This window comes from Pteropus medius, unplaced genomic scaffold (genome assembly GCF_902729225.1).
Source record: "Pteropus medius unplaced genomic scaffold, Ma_sr-lr_union100, whole genome shotgun sequence".
Classification (NCBI taxonomy): Eukaryota; Metazoa; Chordata; class Mammalia; order Chiroptera; family Pteropodidae; genus Pteropus; species Pteropus medius.
The window spans coordinates 627,315-648,379 of record NW_024349802.1 but is presented as its reverse complement, the minus strand read 5'-3'; the positions used below and the strand labels follow the sequence as shown (position 1 = coordinate 648,379).

Here is a 21,065-nt window from a genome sequence, read left to right as displayed (position 1 = left end):
TTCCTCTTAGCCCAGCGTGCTTGCAGTGGCCGGTCGCCCTGGACGCCCCGTAGGCTGACGTGCGCGCTTGTCTCTGCTCTGAAGCAGCTGCACCTGCAGAGGAACGCCCTCCGCGCCCTCCCCGCCGACTTCTTCCAGCTGCTGCCCAACCTCACCTGGCTGGACCTTCGGCACAACAGGGTCACGGCGCTTCCTCCCGGGATCGGCGCCCACCGGTGAGTCACGTCCCCGTGTGTCCAGACTGGAGGCAGCCCCCGCCCGACATGTCCGTGTGCCTGTCCCCTGCTGCTCAGCTCCTTTCCCCAGGGGAATCGTGACTTCAGAAGAGAAGCGTTCAGTGGTTTAGAGCCGGCAGAGGGGTGCGGTGGCCGGGGGTGCGGCTGCATGGGACTGTGGTTGGCCAGGGCACGCCGGGCCCCAGGGAGAGCCAGTGGCCACAGTGCCTTTGCTAGGCCGGCTGTGCGGGCTGCGCAGCAGCTGGGCCTGGCTAGGACGCTGCTCGCGTGAAGCTGCCTGAGGGCTGGAACCCGCCTGGCAGGTCACAGGCGGGCAGCTCTGCTCCGTGGGCTGCGTGCGCCCGCGTCAGCTCCTGGTAAATCACAGATAGTCCCCCACTGGGAAGAGTGGGGTGCGCCGTCCCGTGCGCTCCTCCCCTCTGACCGCAGCGGCCCCAGCGGCCCCAGCGCCTCCACCCACTTCTCGGGTGCGTGCCATGCCCCCTCTTCCCCCTCCCCAGAGCCGGGGTCAGCTGGCACCCTCACTCGGGAGGCACACCGCCGTGGGGTCCCCCTGCCTTCAGCCTTGGTGTCAGGGCATCCGAGAGCACCTGCAGAGGCCGAGGTGGGCGTGTGCTCGGTGGCGAGGGCCAGCCAGGCCAGTGTGGTGGCACGCGGGAGGGGCCGAGTGGTAAGGGATGCGTTTAAGAGGGTTGGCTAAGCTTATGGGCCCAGCTGCAACTTTGGATTTCACTTTGAAAGGATTCAAACAGGTTGGGTGGGATTTGACCTTGCTCTAAGGTCACACGGGGACCAGGGTGGAGCAGGGGGCCAGTTAGGGGCCTTGTGGCCCATCATGCAGGAGGCGGCTCCAGGAAGGGCCTACAAGGTGGAACCGTGCACTGGAGAGCTGCCGGGCTTCGGGGCAGACGTGGGCGGGGGAGGAGAGAGGTGTCCGGGCAACCCCCATTCTCACACGAGTGGCTGCGTCTGCAGAGAGGCACCCGTGTCTGCAGGTGGCTGCTGGGAAACCACCTGTGCAGGGGCCTGGACTGTAGCTCACAGCTTTTAACAGCATTTGCTAAAAGCGAACATTCTGTCCCATGTCATAGGAAGGGGAAATCTCTCCGATTCATTGGTGCCTTTCCAGGCCCTTCAAGGAGGCGGCGAGTCCTTGGTGTGCCGGTCCCCCCAGCAGGGCGAAAGCAGACCAGGGACCCTTCTCCCAGAGCCGTGGGCCGGCGAGGTCTGCAGACCAGGTTGCCTGCGAGAGGGTGCTCCTGGCCACACAGAACAGCGTCCTCAGCCCCAGCCAGGGCTCGGCACAGCGGCCGGGGCTGGTCTGCCAGCTGGGCGTGTGACAAGGGGCTGAGCGTACTCTGCGTCTGCTTCCACTTCATGCCTTACAGCTCGACCTAGAGTCCTCGAGTCCCCTGGGCTTGTGGTTCGGGGTGGCCTGGGAAGGCTTTGTTCTCCACAAGATCCCCATCTTCTGTGTTTAGGGTAATTTAGTGCCTTTTGTCCATAAATTGTTTTAGCATTTTACACCGTTCTGGGGAGTAATTGTTACTCAAAGCTTTCAAATATACTGATAACTATTCCCATAAACACTATTTTTTCTTCTAAAATAAGTACACAGTTCTGAAATTTTGGAATCTGGTTTTGCCAGTCGAGGCCAGCTGCTTAGTGTTGTCTAAGATATAATTTTGCATGTGATTTATAACCCATCGTGTCATTAAAATTAGAGCAGCCTGCTGAAGACCCAAACACATTAATTAGAAATTTTAAGTAATTATGGGCTTATTAAAAGCCTTAAACTTTCCAAAAAGCCTGATTAAAACAATGCCAGCGTTGGTGTCTCCCTTCTCGGTGTCGGAGGCGTGAGCTCGCTGGCAGAGCGGCAGGGTCTCCGGCGTGCGTCGGCCGCCGGGCCTCCTCGCGGGCAGCTCCAGGTCCGCCGACAGGTTGTGTGTCCGCTGGCAAGTCAGCGGAAGCAGATGGTCGGTGGATCACAGGCAGCAATTAAGGATCGACGTTCGTAAACTTGTCACTGGAAGTGTGCACGAGGGTACCTGCGGAGGCGCGGCAGTGGGCGCTGGTCCTCAGCCGGGCTGGTTCGCTGGGGATGCTGCGGCTGTCACAGCTTGGGGAGATACTGGCATCTAGCGGGGAAAGGCTGGGATGCTGCTACGTACCCCACAGAGCCTGGGACAGCCTCCAGCAGAGGCTTGCCTGGTCCTGGATGGCAGCAGCGCCAGCTGGGAGCCGGGCCCGAGCATCGAGACAGACCGTGCGTGTGTCACTGCGTCTGAGCTGAGTCGCCCCTTAAAGAGACGACAAATGAAGAAACTTGGCCGTCTGTTTCAGAGATGGCCATTTGATTTTCTGCTTTTTAAGTGCTGTATTTTTTGTTTTGTTTTAAAGGTATTTGAAAACTTTGCTTTTAGAGAGAAACCCTATCAAAACGTTGCCTGTGGAGCTGGGTGAGTGTTAATAAAATACAAGTTGGTTTTAAGCTGCAGTCTGGAGCCACGGGCAGCTGCCGCGGAATCACCAGGCATGGCCCTGAGGGGCTCGCTGGCCCTTGGGGTCCCCCGCCGCAGCCCCCTGCTGGCTCCTCCCTGCCACATCCAGCCTCTCGTACCCACCTGCCCTGCCCGTGTCTGCTCGTGGGGCAGGTGCGGTCGGATCTGCCCTTGTCCAGTCTCTGCCTGAAGTCAGTCCCAGCGTCCAGTTCGTCACACTCAGTGGAGTTATCGATGCGAGTGGATGTCGCTGTGTCGCTCTAGTTTGTTTTCTGTTCACCTCATTTTTTTCCTCCATTTCTGCTTTCCAGTTGGATGCTGTTTATACTTCCAGTTAATTTTTTTTTTTTTTTTTTTTTTTACTATTTAGCTCTACCTTTTACGTTCCTGTAATGGTGTAACAGTTGCTCTTGGTCTTACGGCATACGTCCGTGGAGTTGGCACTGTCCCAGGTCACAGAAAATGTCGTGACCTATAGCCACACGCAGCCCCCCACCGCTCCCCGTCCTGTGCTTGTCCCGCGCGTCGCGTCTGCGCCTGGCCAGACCCACAGCTCAGTGTCCCAGGTTCCTATGCTTCTCTTCTCCCTTTTGCCTGCGTGTTAGACCTTTCGTTATTGTCCACCAGTCACTGAGCTTTTGCACATTAAAAAAACCATTTTTCTCTTCTTCAGAGGAAATAGATAAATATCTACAAGTCCGTGAGTCTTTTTTTCCTGTTATTTCCAACGGGCTGTGAAAATCATCTTGTCAATTTTTTTCCAGATATTGTTTTCGGTCTTAGAATTTTCATGTTTTAAAAAATAGCCTCTAATTTTCTGCTCCGCGTTCTTTTTTTAATTTGGTACCAACGCCTTTTCCGTCACGCCCTCGGGTGGACGTGTAATAGCTGTGTGTGTTCGCTTGGGCTGCATAACAAGCTACCACAGACAGCAGTCGAAGCAACAGAAACGAATGTCCTCAGCGTGTGAAGGCTGGAGGCCCACAGTCGAGGTGTCTCAGGTTGGGAGCTGCCGGGGCCCGTCTCCTGGCTTGTGGACGGCCGCCTTCTCGCCGTGCTCCCGTGGCCTTTGCTCGGTGAGCGGCCCTGCCACCTCGTCCTGTTGTGCAATGATGCTTCTCGCCTGAGCCTGACCGCCTCGTCTTGACCGCCTCTCCAAAGTCTTGTCTCTGAGTACGGTCACAGCACGAGGTACTAGGGGTCCGGGCATCAAATCAATGTGAGACTCTGAGGAGACACCGTTCGACCCATGACACCTCGCCCAAGTGCTCGTCTGCTAATCTGGGTGGCCTCGGCGTTGGGCCCTGTCGCTTGCCTTTTTTGGATATGGGCTCTGTTTTCCTCTTCACACGTCCAGTGACCTTGGATCGTGTGCTGGGCGTTGTGAGGGGTACGTTGTGGAGGTCCTGAGTTCTGTCATACTCCTCCGTAGAGCACTGGTTTTTCAAAAGTCGGTAGCTGCGTGGGCGCGGCGGGCGCGGGCCCTCCCCCCACACCTCGCAGTGCGGTTTGCATTCGGCCCGTGCTGAACTGCTATTTGGTTTTTTAATAATTTCTATTTTATTGACATTTTTTATTCGTTGAGTCGTTTTGGTGTATTTCCCATAATGATTTCTTTGAGCATGTTTGTAACGATGGCTTTTAAGTTTTTATCTGCTGCGTCCAACACCTGGGTCGTCTGGAGGCAGCGTCTGTCCTCTTCGTGCGTCTTGAGTGCGAGGCACGTTCACTTTTCTTTGTGCGCCCGAGTTTGCTGCTGCTGTTGATGATGGGTGTTTTAGGTAACACAGCAGCTTCGTATTATGATTTTTACCTGAGAACTGCCGTTGCTGCTTCTGTTTGTTTGATTTATTTTTTTATTTTTTAAAATTTATTTGTATCCAGCCTGGTCTGAATCTTTGGAGTTCGTTTCCCCTGCAGAGGTTTTTTTTTTGTTTTGTTTCGTGTTTTGGTTTTGTTTTGTTTTTTTAAGCAAATCTCAGACGTCTGTCATATCAGTTTACTCAGAATCCTCAGTGGGATTTTTTTCCCTAACGTGCAAACAGCCCCTGTCGTCTCCTCCCCGTTTTATTCACACAGAGTGTGTAAAGCGCTGGTGGCTTCTTCCCCGCAGGGGGCGTGGCCACGCTGACCGCGTTGAGCCTGAGGCACTGCCCGCTGGAGTTCCCGCCGCCGCCCGTGGTGCAGCAGGGGCTGGGCGCCGTGCTGGCCTTCCTGCGGTTCTGTGCGGTGCAGCGCGCCCCCTCAGGAGAGCCGGCTCCGCCAGGTTGGTGGGACAGTCATCCTCACGGTGACAGACAGCCTGGGGACCAAGGCTCACGCCCTCTAGCACCAGGGCCAGGGAGCCTGTCTGCTCGCCGACGGCGAGCGAGCTGCGTCCGCTCCTGCGAGCTCCTCTCCTGGGCTTGCGCCTCGGGGCCCCGTGCGGCGCCCGTGCGCGGGGCTGGAGAGAAGTTCGCTGGGACGCGGCGGGGAAGCAGCCCCCAACCCACGTGCCGTCAGGCATCGCCTGTGCCTTAGACGGCGCTTCCCATTTTGTAATCCATTCCTCTCTGAAAACATCGCCCCGAGTGTGCAGCAGGCTGGCATGTCTCACACTGGCAGCACAGTGTCCTGTGCATCTGTGTACCGTGTCTTATGTGGCACCAGCACGGGTCACACTTGGCCACCTGTGGGCCCAGCAGGAGACCAGGCCCCGGGGTCGTGCGGGGCCTGCGCAGTAATGGCAGCCCTGGACATCAGGGCATTGACCTGTCTCCTGCTCCGAGCCGTCCTCCCGGACGTTGTGTTTAGAGAAAGGCTTTTTGCCCCAGTGCCTAACGGGACCTGGCAGACAGTGGATGAATGCAGCTTGGGTCCATTACCTCTCAAATTACTTAGCCAGAACTAGAGATAAAAGTGTTTGCAAGTCAACAAATTATTGCCAGACAAAAACAACGGGCACACGGGCTAAAAATTAATAGAGAGAGATACCGAAAGATCTGGGGAGGGAGCAGAACAGCGGCTTTGGGGCTCCGGGCCGGGCCGTGGCTGTGCTGTGCCTGTGCGCGTGGGCAGGGGCCACCCGCGAGTCCGCCCACCGAGACGGCCTCGCTCTGCTCTCGCAGCCCTTCCGGCCCTGACAGGGGGAAAGCGGAGCCACCGGCCGCCTCTGCTGCTGGGCGGGCCCCAGGAGAGCAGGCCCGCAGGAGGCGCCCACTCGCCAGAGCCCAGGGGCACCACGGGCCACCTCCCGCCCGCGGAGACGCTGGACCTGAGCGCGCCCCGCCCGTCCGCTGAGCCCCCGGAGGAGTGGCCCAGCACCGAGGAGATCAGGCGCTTCTGGACGCTGAGGCAGGAGATCGTGGGGCTGGAGCAGGCGAAGATTCTCACAAACCAGCTGCTGGCGGCGGAGCTGCCCCCAAACCTCAGGGAGGCGCTGCACACCCAGAAGGCCGCACGCCCCGTCCTCCCACGCGTCCTCAGGTGCGCCAGGCCCGGGCGCCTGCCTCGGTCTCTGCCGAGCTCAAGAGCCTCTGCGAGCGTCCTGTCAAACTCCTGGTCACCACGCTCCCGCCGCTGACTACGCGGCACTCCCAGCCCGGTGTGGGGCTGGCCGCCTCGAACAGCGGCCCCAAGGAGGAGGTTGCACGAGAGGGAAAGCCAGGACCGTCTGTGTGTCTGTGTGCACGTGTTTGTGACATGTCTGTGTGCATGTGTGTGTGCATGTGTGTGAGATGTATAGCATGTGTGTATGTTAGGGGACGCTTGCACACATGCATTATGCATAGGGCATGTATGCATGTATGGCATGTCTGTGCATGGTCAGATAACGTGCACACATGGTGTGTGTGGGACAGTATGCATATGGAAGTCCTGGCCACAAGGTACGTGTAATTGTGTATGTGGTGTATGCACGTGTGTGTGGTGGTGGTGTGTTGTGGGGTTGGTCCCGGCAGACGCAGGCATGTGCGCGGCATGTGTGCTGCGCGCGTGATGTGCTGTCATGCAGGCTGTGTGCTGTGTGCATGTGTGAAAAGGCAGGTTGTAAAAAGGCAGGTGCTGCCAAGGTGGTGTGGTGTGTGTGTGCTGTGTGTGCTGTGTCTGGATCCTCTGGGAGAAGTCTGAGGAGGCAGGCATAGGCAATATTGAAAACAGATTGAAAACCAATGCACCTGGAAGGTTTTGGGGTTCATTCCATGCTGCTTCTCCTGTACGCTTGAAAGTTTTAAAAACAAAAGCTTTGTACAGTGTTAGTCACCGGCCGCAGCCGTGGGAGGGTGGCAACACGTTGCTAGGTGACGCCTCGGCTGCTGTGTGTGTCGGTCCACGGAGTCACACTGAAGGGCAGGGCTCCCTCCCTCCATCGTTTACCAGTCTGGTGGGGGCCGGCGAGGAGAACGTGCTGGGAGGTGGGGGCCTGTCCCGGCACCCCCGTCCTGCCCGGTCTTTCGGGCTGAGACCCAGCCAGCGGCCCTCAGAGCGTCCCTGGCAGGGAGCGGGGCGGCCGAGCACCGCCTGTGGCCTCGGCCGGTCGGTGGGCACCGGGCTCACAAGCCCCGCTCCACGCCCGAAGCCTTCTCTCCGACGCGCGTGCTCCAGGCGAGTGTTCGTCGCGGGGTGGCGGTGGACATTCGGCCGAAGACCTGTGTCGTTGCAGAAGGAAGACACGCTCGTTCAGGGGCGCCCTGCCAGGCCTGGCGGCGTCGCAGCCCGCGGTGCCGGGGCCAGGGTGGCTGGAGGAGAGCCGGGCCTCGGCCCTGAGAGAGCTCCGGGAGAAGCAGGCGCTGCTGGAACAGCGCAGGAGGTGAGCCCCGCGCCCGGCCCGAGCCGCCCTGAGCCGGTCGGCCGTCCGGAGCGGACCGGCCGCTGAGTGCAGTGCGCAAGGCCGCGTCGAGGGCGGGCCGGGCGCCCAGCTCCCCGTAGCCTTGGGTGCTCTCCCGGCTTTCCTGGTCCTCCGCGGCCCCGCCCGTGCCGGCAGGTCTTCCCTAGGCCACGAGACAGGCCCCCGGAGGGCTCCCTCTTGCTTCTGCCGCCTGGGTCTGTGGCCAGCTGGGGTCCCCTCCTGTCCTCACCGGCCCCTCTGTCCTCCAGCCCCACGGACCACCCGGCTCCCGCCTGCTCTGGGCCCCCGGAGGCCAGCTGCCTCCGACCGTACCCACAGCTACCCAGGACCGCTCACCTCCTGGTGGGGTTTGGCCAGTGGGGAGCCCCCGCCGGTCTCCGGAGACAGGGGAGAGAGGGAGGTCAGTGCCTTTCTGCCCCCGCCCTTCCCCGCGAGTGCCGCCTGGGGCTGGCCGGGGCCCTCACCGTGGCTGGCTCCGTGCTGCTCGCCCCTGAGTCCCGGGTCCTGGGGTGGCTGCAGCCCCCCAGCTCCGATCAGGGTGGCTGCACCGTCCCGGGCCCACCCACCTCCCCACCTTCCCCCACGAAGAGTCCCCGTGCGAATAAACCCTGCTGAAGTTGGCCGGGCGTGTGGGCGTGTGTCTTCGCTGGGCGCTGACGGTGCTCAGTGTCCCCCGCCCCACCCCGATGCCAGACCTACTTCCCAGTCAGTTCTTTGTCCTGCACTGGACAGGGGTGAGGTCGGGCCCTCGACTGCTCAGGGCACCCAACGTGCCTGCCTCTGGGCCGTCATCCCACCAGCAGGGACGTGGCTCACGGACAGCGAGTCTGAGATTCCAAGTGTGGTCTGGGCTGCTCCCGAGGTCACACTGGCCAGAGCTGTGGACAGCCCCCCCCACAAAGCCCCCCAGTGTCCCTCAGCGGGAGTCCGGGCCCTGTGCCTCCACCTCAGGACCCAGGTGCCTAGCCGGGCCGTTCTCCAGGCGGGGCGTGCACGCCCGTGTCCTGTCCAAGCTCAGGGAGCCCCCTCTGGCCAATGTATCAGCTGACCTGACTGACCGGTGGACCCTCCCGCCATGCTTCCCCTGCTCCCTTAGCCAGCCCGTCCCGGCACCTGCTCCTCTGGCCGTGGAGAAGCACTCGCCTCCATCCCGTGCTCGAGCCTTGCGTTCCTGTGGGGGGCTGTGGGGTGCAGCAGGCGGATGTGGCTTCCACCACTGCAGGCCAGCGCGGTGGTGCCGGCACTGTGCTCTGCTGAGGGCGGGCTCTCCTCCCGGCCGGGCCCTCAGAGACACGTTGGGGTCTCCGCGGTGACAGCGTGGGAGCCAGTCCTGTGGCTTAGACCCAAGGGAGAGCCCCGTGGACCTGGTTATCTGAGCCTGTGTGGCTCCCACACTCCACCCGCCCCTCTCAGGGGGATTTCTTCCATCCCTCCGAGAGGTAGAGGACGCCAAGATGGAGCCCCTCGTCCGGGAGGTGGTGTGTGGGGTGGCAGTCACAGCTCCACGCGGGAGAGCGGCAGGGTGGGGAAGCGGGGAGCATGAGCTGGGCTTGGGGCCGGGGACTCTGGAACCAGCCAGGAGCAGCCCTGCGCGTGGGGTCCTCGGCAGGGGTGGGGGGTGGGCAATGCTGGTCCTCTCGGGTCTCTGAAATAGTGAAGCGTGGCTGCCGGAGACGGCTCCTGAGCCCTGGGCTTGGAGCCTGGGGAGGCTGCAGCCCGTTCCGCTGGCGTCTCCGTGGGCACAGGGCCCGCAGCGCAGGCAGCAGGAGGGGCTGTGTCCTGAGGGAGACGAGAGAGGGCCAGATTCGGGCCCGACGGGGACCGGCGCTGACCACAGGAGGCTGTGGAGGCCCAGGACTTGGTTCGGATGGGCAGCTGGAGGCCGGGGCCAGGTGAGGGCTCCCAGTGGCCCCACCTGCCCCCACGGAGTGACCACAGCATGACCGCAGCGGGCAGGGGCTGGCTTCCGTTCAGAAATCCCGCAGGCGGCGTGGGGGCACAGCCCAGCCTGGGAGCTGCGGGCAGCGAGGCCCCTGGGGTGTTACTGCAGGGAGATCACGGGGCAGCGGGCGAGCCGGTGCCAGTGGGGCCTGGTCTGCAGAGCCGCGGGGGCGGCGTGGCCGTACCACGTCGAGGGGCCTGGGGAGAGACGCTGCTCGCTTGGGGCAAGGTTGACTCGTCAGCGGCTCCTCGGTCTCATGGGGAGCAGCGACTGCCCAGTGGCCTCGGAGGCCTCAGCTGGCGGCTCGGCACGGGCCTGGCTCGTCCCGCCCAGATGTCCCACGCACGAGGACTTGGACGCCGACAGTGGGGACCCGTGAGCCTCGCTTGCAGCCGCTCCTAGCGTGACGCGGACGTCGTGATGTTTCCCCAGGGACAGCAGAGTGCTGCAGGAGTGGAGAGAGCGCACGCAGACCACGCGGGCCAGAGAGGAGCGGCTCGGCAAGGGCCCGCGGCCGCGGAGGGCTCCGGTACTGCTGCCAGGCGACGGCCCCCAGGGCGGCCCTGGGGGGATGCGCACGTGTCGCTAGTTCCGTCCTGCGGCCCGGGCGGGCGCTGCAGCAGCCCGTGGAGGGGGCTGGGCTGGCGCTCAGCAAAACCTCGCTGCCCCTGAGCGTCGGGAGCTGGGTCCCTGCCCCGAGGCGGAGTCTGCCGGGCCCGTGGCAGGAGTTGGCTGCTGCAGCCACATCAAGGGCAAGAGTGGTGGGCGCATGGGACCCATGCAGCGGCTGGAGGAAGGAGGGGCAGGTCCTCACCCAGGGGGCATTTCAGGGACGCCTGCCTGGCCCGGGCGTGCACGGCGGGGGCTCCAGGAGGTCGTGAGGCAGGAGAGCACCAGGCAGATACCCAGATGTGGCCCAAGGAGGGAGGAGGAGGAAGGAAGGTTCCAGAAGGCAGACCCAGAAGATGGGGGACATGGGAGAGGGGAAGCAGGGGTGACGTGAGGGGCACGCGTCTGGGCGCGAGGGTGCTGGCCGGTGGCAACAGCGAGCGTTCTGGCCTTTGTTCAGCTGGGAAACGTACTTCGTACGACGCTATAACCCAGTACTTCTAAGGACTGGGTTGTTTTCAAATCAAATTTAAACCGTCTGTGAATTCTTAAGAGTTTCCAAAAGCAGGTCAGCCCTTGTCCTGTCTCCCTCTGCTCCTGGACGCCACCCTTCACTCCACAGCCCACCTCCCTGCCACCTGCACACCCCATCAAACCTACAAACCGCAGCCTGAGCCCGTAGTGGTGGCTGAAGGGAGTGGGGTGGCGTTATCGACCACCGCAGTGGTCTGGTAACACGTCTGAGACCCGCCACCTAGAGCCTGGAGCTCGTGGGGCCAGTGGGCAGTGGTGCCACCTGTCCCAGGGATCAGGCGTATTGGCCAGCTCTGCCCGAGACCAGTGAATCCGTGACTCAGGCATCCTGACCACGGACGTGCGCTACCTCATGTGGCTGGTCACGCTGTGGCTTAAAACTGTGGTTTAAGGGCATGGTCACGTCCGTGTGTGCGAGGTGGGGCCGTCGTAGATGGAGGGTGCTCTGCTGAACCCGCAGACCGTCCCGTGTGTGTCGCTGGGGCGGACTCAGGCGGTGACCGCTGTTCTCTGCCTGGCTGTGCGTGGGCCTCAGCGGTGAAGGCGCGTCCACCGCACGGCCGGCGGGCTGCGTTCGCAGCAGCGTCTCCCAGAGCCCTGAGGACGCCTCGTCCTTCCTAGGTGGCATCCAAGGCTCCCTTCGCCACAGATGTGGTGGACAATAAGAAAACACCCGTGAACCCACCCGGAAAACAGAGACAGAACGAGGAACAGGCGCTGCCAGCGAGGGAAGAGCGGAGGTGGGCGGCCCGTGCGGGGCCCCACACTCACCCGGCACCCCGGAGGCCCAGCACGCAGCGGCCCGCATGGAGCAGCAGCTGCCCTGGGGCCCGGCACCTTCCCAGGTCCCCTGTGTCCGCGGCCCCAGTGCCGCCCTGGGCCTGCGCCTGGACTGGCCGCCGAGCCCGGACTCGCAGCCCCAGCCAGGTGTCCCTGGGTGTGCGCTCCTGGCTGAGCAGCCTCACCCACGCGGGTCGCCCTCGGCTCCCCGCACACCTGCCAGCACGTCGGGCAAGTAGGGGGCGGCCGGGGTCGCTGCTGGGAGGCCTGAGGCTTCGGCACTGCGCTCCTGGCCGCCACCCCCGCCCCCCGCCCCAAGCCCCGAGCCGCACCAGGCACTGCTGGGAGCCAGCCCTAAGCCCGTGGTGGGCCCGGGGCAGACTCACCTGACCGCCCCGCTCCAGGACTGGTCCGGCCCTGGCCCACAGGTCCGGCTCTGCCTAGCACTGTGTGTTCCCACTGCTCCGGAGGCCGCGTGAGGCTCGGGGGGCCTGGAGGGTGACATCGGCGCAGGGCCTGTGGGTGGCAGCGTCTTCCTGGCACTCGGGACCTCGCGGCCGGCAGATCGGTCCGGTCTCAGCTGGAGCCACGGCACTGGCGTGATCTCGCTCATCCTCACCCACGGAAGCCACGTCTGTCCTGACGCCCAGCGCCCTGTGGGCATGTTCCACTGAGCCGCTGGCTCGCGTGGACCTGGGTCCCCCCCCTGCAGTCCTTGGGAGGCTGTTGCGGGGTCTTTCCAGCAGTTACGCGGGAAAGCGAACAGGACAGACGCGAACCCTGCCTCCAGGGTCCGGCGCGGTCTCAGGGGGCCGTTACGTTCCTGGTGGACACACCGGGGGTCCACGCCTGACACGCACCAGAGGAGGGACGCCGCCCTCCTGACACCCGCCCTGCCCTGCCGTCTCAGGCTCCCGGCCCCTCCGCGTGCTCTCGTTCACGTTGGAGGGCGCGGCCCCGAACCCTGATGCCGACTGTGTTTACCATTCTCGGGCCGTTTGAGGGTTACTGACCCTGTGTTTGACGTGGAAACAGACGCCGTCCACGCGGCACAGTGCGAAACGTCCTCAATATCTCGCTGCATCTGAAGTTTGTAAAAGGGCGTGGGCTCCAGCCGCCTCTGCCGGGGAGAGGGCCGGGAGCGGCGGCCCAGGCCCTGCGAGCTGGTGCCTGCCGGGCGGGGCGGGTGGCCTCCGGGGTCCCTCTGTCCCCGCGGATTCATGATGCGTGTCTTCTCAGCACCTTCCGCGGCGGGGAGTTGGAAGAGAAGGTGAAACAGCACATCCGACGGACGCATGAACACAGGAAAAGACGTCGGGGCGCGGCCCCCCTCGAGGGCATCAGGAAGGCCACGGGGGACCCGGAGATCGTAAGTACTCGTCTGCTCTCGGTGGAAATCAGCTGTTCCATTAAAGTCCGAAAGGAGCTTGCTGTGCCGTTCCAGAGCCTGCGGTCTCTAGGTGTGGGGGACGTTTAATGTGCCCTCCGGCGGGGCGTCCCCAGAATTCCTGGTGGTCAGAGGGTGAGATGCTTTTCTGTGTCGTGAGCCCTCAGGCGTGTGGCGCCCCCCGCCGGGGCGTCGGCAGAGGCGGGGCAGAGCCTGGGGGGCCGCGCAGTTGCCACCGAGGACAAGGACGCCACGGCGGGGACCGCGGGGTCTTCTCGCCCGCTGCCGGCAGCATCCATCCCTCCCACAGTGTCCGGGAATGTCCGGGCCATGTGCCTGGTGCAGCGGTGGAGGGAGAGCCTTTCCACCCCGGACGACACGCGGTCAGCCCGCCCAGCGCTGCGAGGGTCCCAGGCCTCGCCGAGCTCCTGGAGCCGCCTGCTGACACGGTGCGCCCGGAGGCCGTGGGGAACTGGCCTGTCTGTCCCCTAGACGGCTGGACGCTAGCCCGTGGGGAGTCTGCTCCATCTCACCTGGTGCGGAAGCTGGAGCCCCGTCCCCACAGCCCATCTGAGGACTCTGCACTACTGTCCCTTCTCCCCCGGGGGCCAGGTGCCTCCCGCCAGTCGAGAACGGGGAGGGCCGTCTCTGGGGAAATCAACTGGCCAAGGCCAGTGACCTGAGGACTCCAATACTTGGGCGCCCCCAGTCCTGAGCTGACCAGCAGGGGTGCCTCCCCACGGAAAGCTCCACCCACCGACGTCCTCAGTGCTGACCAGTGGTGTTACTGCCTCATTCCTGAGCACGAGCGAGAGCCAAAGTCACCAGCTTAGGGGAGAGCCCCCGTGTGGGGACGGGCCAGGCGGACAGTGGAGGGCGCGTTCGGAAGAAATGCGGTCGTTTGGGAAACAATCGAAATCCCCCTGGCAGCAGCAGGAAGTAGAGCTCCCAGGAAACAACTTACTAAAATGGAAAAGACCACTGAGAAGTCTTGGAGTTAAGTTGAAAGTATGGCAAAAACCTTTAAAAATTAAAATAAATCCGCAGGCAGATTTGAGTAGCCCCCCACGAAGCAGGACAGAAAGGAAAGGTGGGGGGCAGACCAGAGCGAGGACCCAGGACTCCCCTCGACTGACGCGCAGGAGATGCAAGGGCATGTGGTGGGGGGGCTGACAAAACACGGGGTGAGGGGGTCCCTGTGTGCCGTGTGCACCGGGCATCCTGCGAGGCTCCAGCCAGGGGCCAGGACGGAGGCCGGTACAGCAGCACGGCGGTGGCCCTCACCCGCAGCCTGAGGGAGCTCTGTGCTCAGGGCCGGGCCGGGGCCAGCGTCGAGGAAGGATTCAGAAGCGTCACTCTGTACAGCCCGTTTCTGGAAGCTTCCACAGAGTGCGTTCTCCCAGACAAGGGGCTGGACGGGGAAAGGAAGTGCCCACCAGGACAGGCCGGCTGTGTGTGTGCCAGGGCCAGGCGGAGCCCGTGGGGCCTAGAGGGTGTCCCCAGCGTCTCTGGCCAGTCCGCGGACACCGAGGGCTTGCCGTCTGGGAGGACTCGGGCAGGTGTGTACAGAGCAAAGTAAATGCTTGTAATTCCTCAAAGAATACAGCTTTTTAGGACAAGGTAGCCGGCGGTCAGCAACATTATGTGGTCACTCCGACGAGAACCCTGCACTGGTAACAGGCCTGTGCAGGCGGGAGCCTGGGTAGAGGTCCGGCCTCTGCTTCAGGGAGATGGCTGAGGGGGAGGGGCCCTCTTTGGGGACCGGCGGGCCTGGCATTAGACACAGAACCCACTGGCCAGCTCCTCGGGGGCAGAGGCAGGAAGACCCGCTCCTTGCTGTTGGCCGCGGACCCACCCGGGGGGCCAGCTCCCTGCCTCGCTTCCTCTCACCACGTCCTGGCCCCACGCGTCAGCCTGGGCACAGGGGCCTCGGACGGAGGCGTGGTGGTCCCCTCCATGGCACGGCCACCAAGTCCTGCTGCCGCGGCTCTGCGTCTCGGGGGACCACAGTCTCGGTGCCGGCCGTGGCAACATGAGCAGGGGTCCCATCTCTCTCGTCCATTCACTGACTGTGCAAAGGACACCAGGGGACCCTGGCGGGGAGGTCACTGTCCTCGGAGGGGCGTCAGGCGTGCTGCACGGGCCGTGCACTGAGCGAGCGCCTCCGGGAAGGACCCGGGCCCCGCGAGACAGCACCGCCACCTCCATAGCATCGGAGGGCCACCGCAGCCCCGCCAGCCTGCCTGACTCTGTCCCTCCTCTCCTCCCAAAGGCCAGAACGCTGCAGGACGAAGCAGTGGAACTGAAGCCGGCACCTGCCCTGGGCAGGGGCCGTCACCTGCCAGCTCTCACCGGGAGCCGCCCTGTGTGTCCACCTGCGGGCCCGTCTCGGAACGGGTTTTTTAACACGAAACATTAAGAATCTGAAGACGTTCGTAGAGACCGATGACCCGGTGTCGCGCGTGCCGGTGGGAGCCTTCCTCGGCCTGAGAGAGGCGCCCGGTGCGCCGTTGCCCTCCTCGGAGGTCATCTCGTGCGTGCGGGGGGACGTCAGGACTCAGCTTATCCTAACGGTGTGGTCTGCAGACAGCCTGTGTTTTCTGCAGCGGTTAAGCCGCATTGACAGAGAGAGAATACAGCCAGCGGGCCACAGGGCGTGTGTCTTCCCGTGCTGGTGACGACGTGGGCGCGGCCCTGCTCCCCTCCCCCACCCCTGCTGGCTGATCGACTTCCACACGGGGGCAGGCGGGTGCCCGATTCCTGCCAGGACCGAGGTCCACTGGTGCCCTTCCTGCCGGGGAGGGTGCCCGCCACGAGGGGCCTGGGTGAGCTCACCGTCCTTCCCGCTGGCGGTGTGGTCTCCTCTGATCTTCGCCCTTCCTGCCTGCGGACAGCGAAGTCCAGCCAGGGCACAGAGCCCGGACCTCCCCGTCACAGACTGGCCCCCCGCGCACATCCTCTCGCAGGCCGTTCGGAGTCCGTCTGACTCGGTTTCCCTCTGCACAGGCGGCTCCTGGGCCCTGTGGCCTCCCGCGCCGCGGGCTGCACCCCCTCTGCCCCCCTCTCCGGCCACCAGCAGCCCTGTGAGCTCTGGGCTGGGGTCTCCGGCCGCGGCAGGAACCCTGCCCGCCCTGCCCGCCCTGCCCAGAGGGGAACCCCACTCACGCCGACCTGTTTCAAAAGGCGCTTTGCTCCAAGGGCCGTTCCTAGGAGCAGCGTGTGGGGGAAGCCGGAGGCCGCTGGCTGGAGGGTTCGAGGGCCGGCGGAGACTCTGCGAGGGCGACGCACCATTCTACTCCGCCAGCTGCGTGTCCGCCGGTTGGTTTTGCTGGTTCGTTCCAGGCGCAGTCATTAGTCTCGGGCGTGGCGCGCTTTCCATCCCATGAGCGGTGACGGTCCGCTGCCCTTCCTCATAACCAGGGCGTTTTTCCCTTAATTTTTTGAAATTTAAATGTCATCTCTTCTCCATGCTCCCAAAGCCCATCCTTTCCCTTCCCGCCCCTGTCCCGTCCACTGCCTCAGATGAGGCCGTTACAATGTCTCCTCTGCTCCTTACCTATGGCCATGTGACAAACCAGTGGCTCAAACAGCAACCACTTTGTGATCTCACATGGCTGGACAGGGCCGTCCCCGATGGCCATCCCACAGGCCTTGTGCCCTGGCAGGGCCACCTGGGAGGCGCCCCCCGCCCCCGCCTGGTGCCTCCATGTGGCCCCCTCCAGCAGGGACCCCGCCCGCATCCAGGGCAGCTCGGCTGTGAGGGTGCAGAGCGGGCTGGACCTGCTCAGGCTTAGGCCGAAGGGAGCAGGACACCGCCTGTCACCACGAGGAGCACTTGCCCCTCGGCCCTGGGGCTGCGCTCCCCGGCGAGGGCACCTCAGGCAGGACACGGCCTGGGCACATAGCCGCTGCCATGGCCTGCAGGGTGGGTGGCCGTCCTCACCCACTCGCTCAGATTCTGCCCATCTGTGTGACTGTTACGGGAGAGGTCAGCTTCTGGCCAAGCAGGTCGAATCACCACGGAGGAGGTGTCTCTCTCCAACACTAGGACATTGAGGGCCTGGACAGGTGCCTGGGGTCCCGGGAGCCTTTGGAGGGGGTGTCACGAACCCACATGGAGCAGCACGTGCTCTGGACTTCTCAGTGAGCCACCCCCAGCTCGGGCATGCTACACTTCTGTCTGCCACGGGGAGCAGGTTCCTCTTCAGGTTCAGGACAGGGAGGGGCGTGGGTCCCCGTTCTACAGCCTAGGCAACGATTCCAGAACGAGCCGCACTCGCTCAAGGGCTGGCAACCACAGGCGCTAGGTCTGGGCCTGCAGGGTGCGGGGCCACTGCAGCCAGCCACCCGCTCACGGGCCGGGAGGAGGCAAGAGGGCGCAGGCTGTGGGGTGGGGCGGGGCAGGGCGGCCGAGGCAGCTCGCTAGGGGGCGCCAGCTCCTCCCAGCCCACCCAACATCTCCACTTGCCTGGGCAGACGCTGCAAGGGATGTGGCACAGGTTTGGGGTTCCAGACCGGCCCTGACCATGGCCCAGGGCCTGAGGACCCCGCCACTGGCCCAGCTGCCGAGAGAACCGTGCTGGTGCCGCCTGGGAGGAAAGCCTGGTCACCCCCACTCTGCCCTGGCCCAGGAAGGGTGCTAGCACGTGGTAATAATTCTCAAGGGCCTCTTCTCCCTTCCAGCCACTGCCCGGCACAAGCATCAGGGCCCACCTGGCTCTCACCACCTGTGGCCCCAGCCGCCGGCTCCGAGAAGCTCTCTGGTCTCATCCCTGGCTCTGGCCCTTTGGCCTGGCAGCTTTGGTCCCATCTCAGAAGCACCTGGCTGTGCTGCAAGAGACCCACCCTCCGGGCCAGCCCCAGGGAGCTCTAGTAAGAGGAAGTGGGAACAGCCCCAAGTATGCGAGGGGGAGGGGGCAGGGTGGCGGACATGAGCCGCCTGGCCAGGCAAACCCAGAACAGGCCAGGTGACCGTGGCAGCCTTCCAGTCACAGGTAGGCCCCCGTGAGTCTCCCATCTCGTGGGAGAGACAGGACGAGAGATGACAGTGTGATCGCGCACCCAGAGCAGGGGCTGGGCAGGGCTGGGCAGGCTCTCCTGTGGGTTAGGGACCAGGAGGAGGGACTGGAGGGGGTGGGGCTAGTGGGGCCAGGCTGCTGTGGGGGTGAAGCCAGCAGCACTTCTGAGGACCAGGACTGAGGGGAAGTAGACACAGCGCGGAACCCTGACTGGAGCATCCCTAACACCTTGCCAGCCCTCCTGCCAGCTCATGGTCACCCAGCTCAGCCAGCCTCACTGAAGGTGCTGGACAGGCCTCCTGTCCCCTCCACACCACCACCTTGCCCATCTGACCTGGCGGGCCAGCCCTGGTCACACCAGCAGTGCTCAGCGCAGGCTGAGCCCATGGCCGGGTGCTGGGCAGGCCTGGCAGTGGCTGTGGTGCCATGGCAGGGTGTGAAGTCTTCAGGGCGAAGTCCAGAGCCCTGGGGAGGGGCTCTAGGCCCTGTTTTCCCCCACCTGGGTCACTCTGCAGCCCCTCCCTAGTCCCCCAGGCAGCCCTGGGCCCCTCACAGCCCAGCTCGCAGCTACTAGGTTCCTGGAATGTTCTATCCAGGACCAGCTGGTCCTTTGGGGGGACACTAGAGGAGACCGGGTCAGTACAGAAGTGGCCTGTGGGGATCAGCACCTCTGAAGGACATCTGCATCTTCGCCAGGGGCTCCGGAAACTCCCAGGGCCTTCTAGAAACAAGGGGGCTGTAAGGAGCAGGAGGCGGGGCTGGGCTGCTGGGCGGGGCCCTAAGCAGACACCTTTAAACTGCAAATCCATCTCTCTGTCCATCTGTCCATCCGTCCGCTCTTTTATCTTCTGCCTGGTAGACAGGATTGTGAAATGGCTTCCAAGTTCACATACAAAGCCCACAGCACAGATGGGGTCAAGGCTGAGGGGGACCAGGAGGAGCACTCTCCCAAAGCCCAGGCTGTCTTCAGGTGCACCTGTCCCACCCACCTCCTCTACCCAGGAAGCCCCCTACCTCACGCACCAGGACTTCTAGAGGGTCCCCTTCTTTGCACCCCCTGCACCCACTACTTCGGCCCTGCCAGCTAGCATGCTTGTGCTGCCACGTGGGGCCTCTCCCCCTCTCCCAAGCACCATCACTCCCGGCACTTCCTGGCACCCCCATTTACACACAGCCCGCTGCACACAGCCGGGCTGACTCGAACCGCAGCTCCCTGGTCCGTGGTGCTGTCTGTCTGCAGTGCCCAGGAAGGACAGTGCCCAGCAGACACCTGCAGGCCCATTGGCACTTGTGCTGAGCTGGCGGGCAGCCTCTGGCCAGCCCTCCCAACCAATGCCAGCTGAGGTCCCTGTTGCCTGGCCCCTTTGCTCCAATGTCAGCCCACCCAGCTCCGGAAGGGTGAAGCAGGGCAGGGGCTGCAGCAGTCTGTGGGTACAGACAGCAGTCGGGCCTCTTTGGGGGCTGAACTGTCAGGTAGGGGTTGGCTGACCCTGGAGAGGTAGCTGAGTTGAGGTGCCTGAGGCCTCCTTGTGGGGTCCCTCTGGTGTCTGCTGGAACCCGGGCCATGCAGAGGATAGGTGCTCGCTCTGCTCCGACGCCTCCCCTGGAACGTCCCCCAGGGCAAGACTCATGCTGCTTGGGCCTTGATCCCAGCGCTGTACCATTGGGCGGCACAACGCTACGAGGTCTCGCCGCCTCCCTGGCTCCCCTGGGGCTCCTCTCCCAAGGCTCTGCGCCCCGCGGCCACCTGAGGGCGAGAATGAGCTCGGCAGCGGCCCCGCTGTCCTTGGCGGCGCCGGGGGTGGCGGCGCAACGCAGGGCGGGGCCCGGAGGGGCCCGGCGCGGAGCTCAGAGGGGCGGGGCCCGGCGGCGGTGGCGTCGGGTCGTCACGACAACCGGCGGCCGGCCCGTCTCCGGTGCCCAGGCAGGCACAGCAAGCCCTGCCGAGGGGCCCAGGGCGCGCTCCCGGCAAGGTCACTGCAACCGCTGGGCCCCGCGCGCAAGTGCTCCGGGAAGTCGAGAGCTCTAGCCTGGCTGAAGGAGCGGGCGAGCGGGACGGGGGTGCGGAAGGGGTTCCCGGGCGCTGGTCGGCGCCAACTCGGCGCCTTTACGTCCGACGCCCCCCAGCGGGCGGGCTGCGCGCTCTGGGGACCTGCGCTCTCGCTCCCACTGTGAACTGGCCGGGCGGCGCACCGGCCCCTCCGGCGACCCGGGGGGCACGCTCACTACCGAAGCTTGCAGACGGGATCACCCCTCAAACCCCGGTGCAGGGCAGCCCAGGGCCAGGCGCACGGCTTTCGTAACCCAGGGGGGCGCCTGGCACACGGGGGTCGCCAAGTGCCCCCTACGTGGCGAGGGCGCGACTGGGCCGCTGCGGTGCGCCCGCCGGTGTTCCCTCGGCGCCCCGCGTCTCCTCGGCCCGACCGGCTTCCTGCTCGCTCCACCGGGACTTCCTCCTCGCTGTGCCCGTGTGGCCACTGGGCGCCAGACCCGGAGGCGGGGGCCCCGGTGCAGGAATGGCGGGGGGTGGGGGGGTCCAGGGCAGGGCCGAGGAATGGAGAGGAGGAGGGCTGGGGCCGGGAGGGAGGCCCCCGGGGCAGGGGCAGGGCCGGGAGTGTCCCCTGCTGCCTGTCCGCGCGGCTCGCGGGTCCTTCCCGCGGGCGCTCGCGGCCAGCCTCCGGGAGGCCGGGCGCAAACTCTGCCCTATCCCGGAGCTGCGCAGTGCGTCCTCACGCCGAGCTCCGCAGGCGGCACGGCCCCCGCGCGCGTCTGTGGGCACGGGGTTCCGGGCAGCCGCGCGGGCGGGTGCCCCGCGCGCCCTCGGCGCCCCCGGCCCGCGCGCGGTGGCCGGCCGAGCGGGGCTTTGTGACGTCAGGCGGCCGGCGGCGTCACGCGCGGGCTGACCCGGCGGCCGGCGGGCGGGGCGGCCGGGACGCGGGAGCATGGAGCCGCGCGCCGGCAGCCGGCTGCCCGTGCGGGTGGAGCAGGTCGTCAACGGCGCGCTGCTGGTCACCGTGAGCTGCGGCCAGCGCAGCTTCGCCGGGATCCTGCTGGACTGCACGAAAAAGTGAGCGCGGCGGGGGGTGCGGGTCCCGGACACCCCCGGAATTCCCCCGGGACACCCCCCCCCAACACACACACCCAGGGCCTGGCCCCGGCTCCAGGTCAGCGCCGGCGCCCGCTTTCGGTTTTCCCAGTCCGGGGTTCGGGGCACGCGAGCGCGGCCGCCA

At 64.6% G+C, this 21,065-nt stretch overlaps 2 protein-coding genes and 2 long non-coding RNA genes across 7 annotated transcripts in view; 3 read left to right on the top strand and 1 right to left on the bottom strand.

Annotated features, from left to right (window-relative positions):
* The window catches only part of LRRC27 (leucine rich repeat containing 27), a 24,282-nt gene extending 9,294 nt beyond the window's left edge, over positions 1-14,988 (top strand). Inside the window, exons 5-13 of one of the 3 annotated variants that reach the window (XM_039835967.1) lie at positions 2,296-2,505; positions 2,640-2,698; positions 4,854-5,006; positions 5,848-6,205; positions 7,380-7,526; positions 9,940-10,036; positions 11,272-11,390; positions 12,670-12,799; positions 12,985-14,690. In XM_039835967.1, coding sequence (XP_039691901.1) covers positions 2,296-2,505; positions 2,640-2,698; positions 4,854-5,006; positions 5,848-6,205; positions 7,380-7,526; positions 9,940-10,036; positions 11,272-11,390; positions 12,670-12,799; positions 12,985-13,500 — 1,789 coding nt within the window. In that variant the 3' untranslated portion in view covers positions 13,501-14,690. Of the gene's footprint in view, positions 1-2,295; positions 2,506-2,639; positions 2,699-3,601; positions 4,131-4,853; positions 5,007-5,847; positions 6,206-7,379; positions 7,527-8,205; positions 9,458-9,939; positions 10,037-11,271; positions 11,391-12,669; positions 12,800-12,984 lie in introns of those variants that run through there. The other 2 variants (XM_039835968.1, XM_039835969.1) reach the window with 2 other exon arrangements.
* Positions 79-1,984, top strand: LOC120581232 (uncharacterized). Its single transcript, XR_005647174.1, has 3 exons — positions 79-215; positions 737-840; positions 1,328-1,984. It is a non-coding gene; the product is annotated as an uncharacterized LOC120581232 (long non-coding RNA).
* Positions 14,989-15,552: 564 nt separating the features above from the next.
* LOC120581233 (uncharacterized) lies at positions 15,553-20,624 on the bottom strand. Of its 2 annotated transcripts, none has more exons than XR_005647176.1 (3): positions 16,761-20,624; positions 15,989-16,248; positions 15,553-15,701 (listed from the first exon to the last, which is right to left on the bottom strand). It is a non-coding gene; the product is annotated as an uncharacterized LOC120581233 (long non-coding RNA). The 2 variants fall into 2 exon arrangements; XR_005647175.1 differs by having other exon boundaries at positions 15,649-15,701; positions 15,989-17,406; positions 17,531-20,624.
* Positions 20,625-20,770: 146 nt separating this feature from the next.
* The window catches only part of LOC120581230 (uncharacterized), an 18,656-nt gene continuing 18,361 nt past the window's right edge, over positions 20,771-21,065 (top strand). Inside the window, exon 1 of the mRNA XM_039835970.1 lies at positions 20,771-20,902. The gene's annotated coding sequence lies outside the window, so the exon portion shown is untranslated. The remainder of the gene's footprint in view (positions 20,903-21,065) is intronic.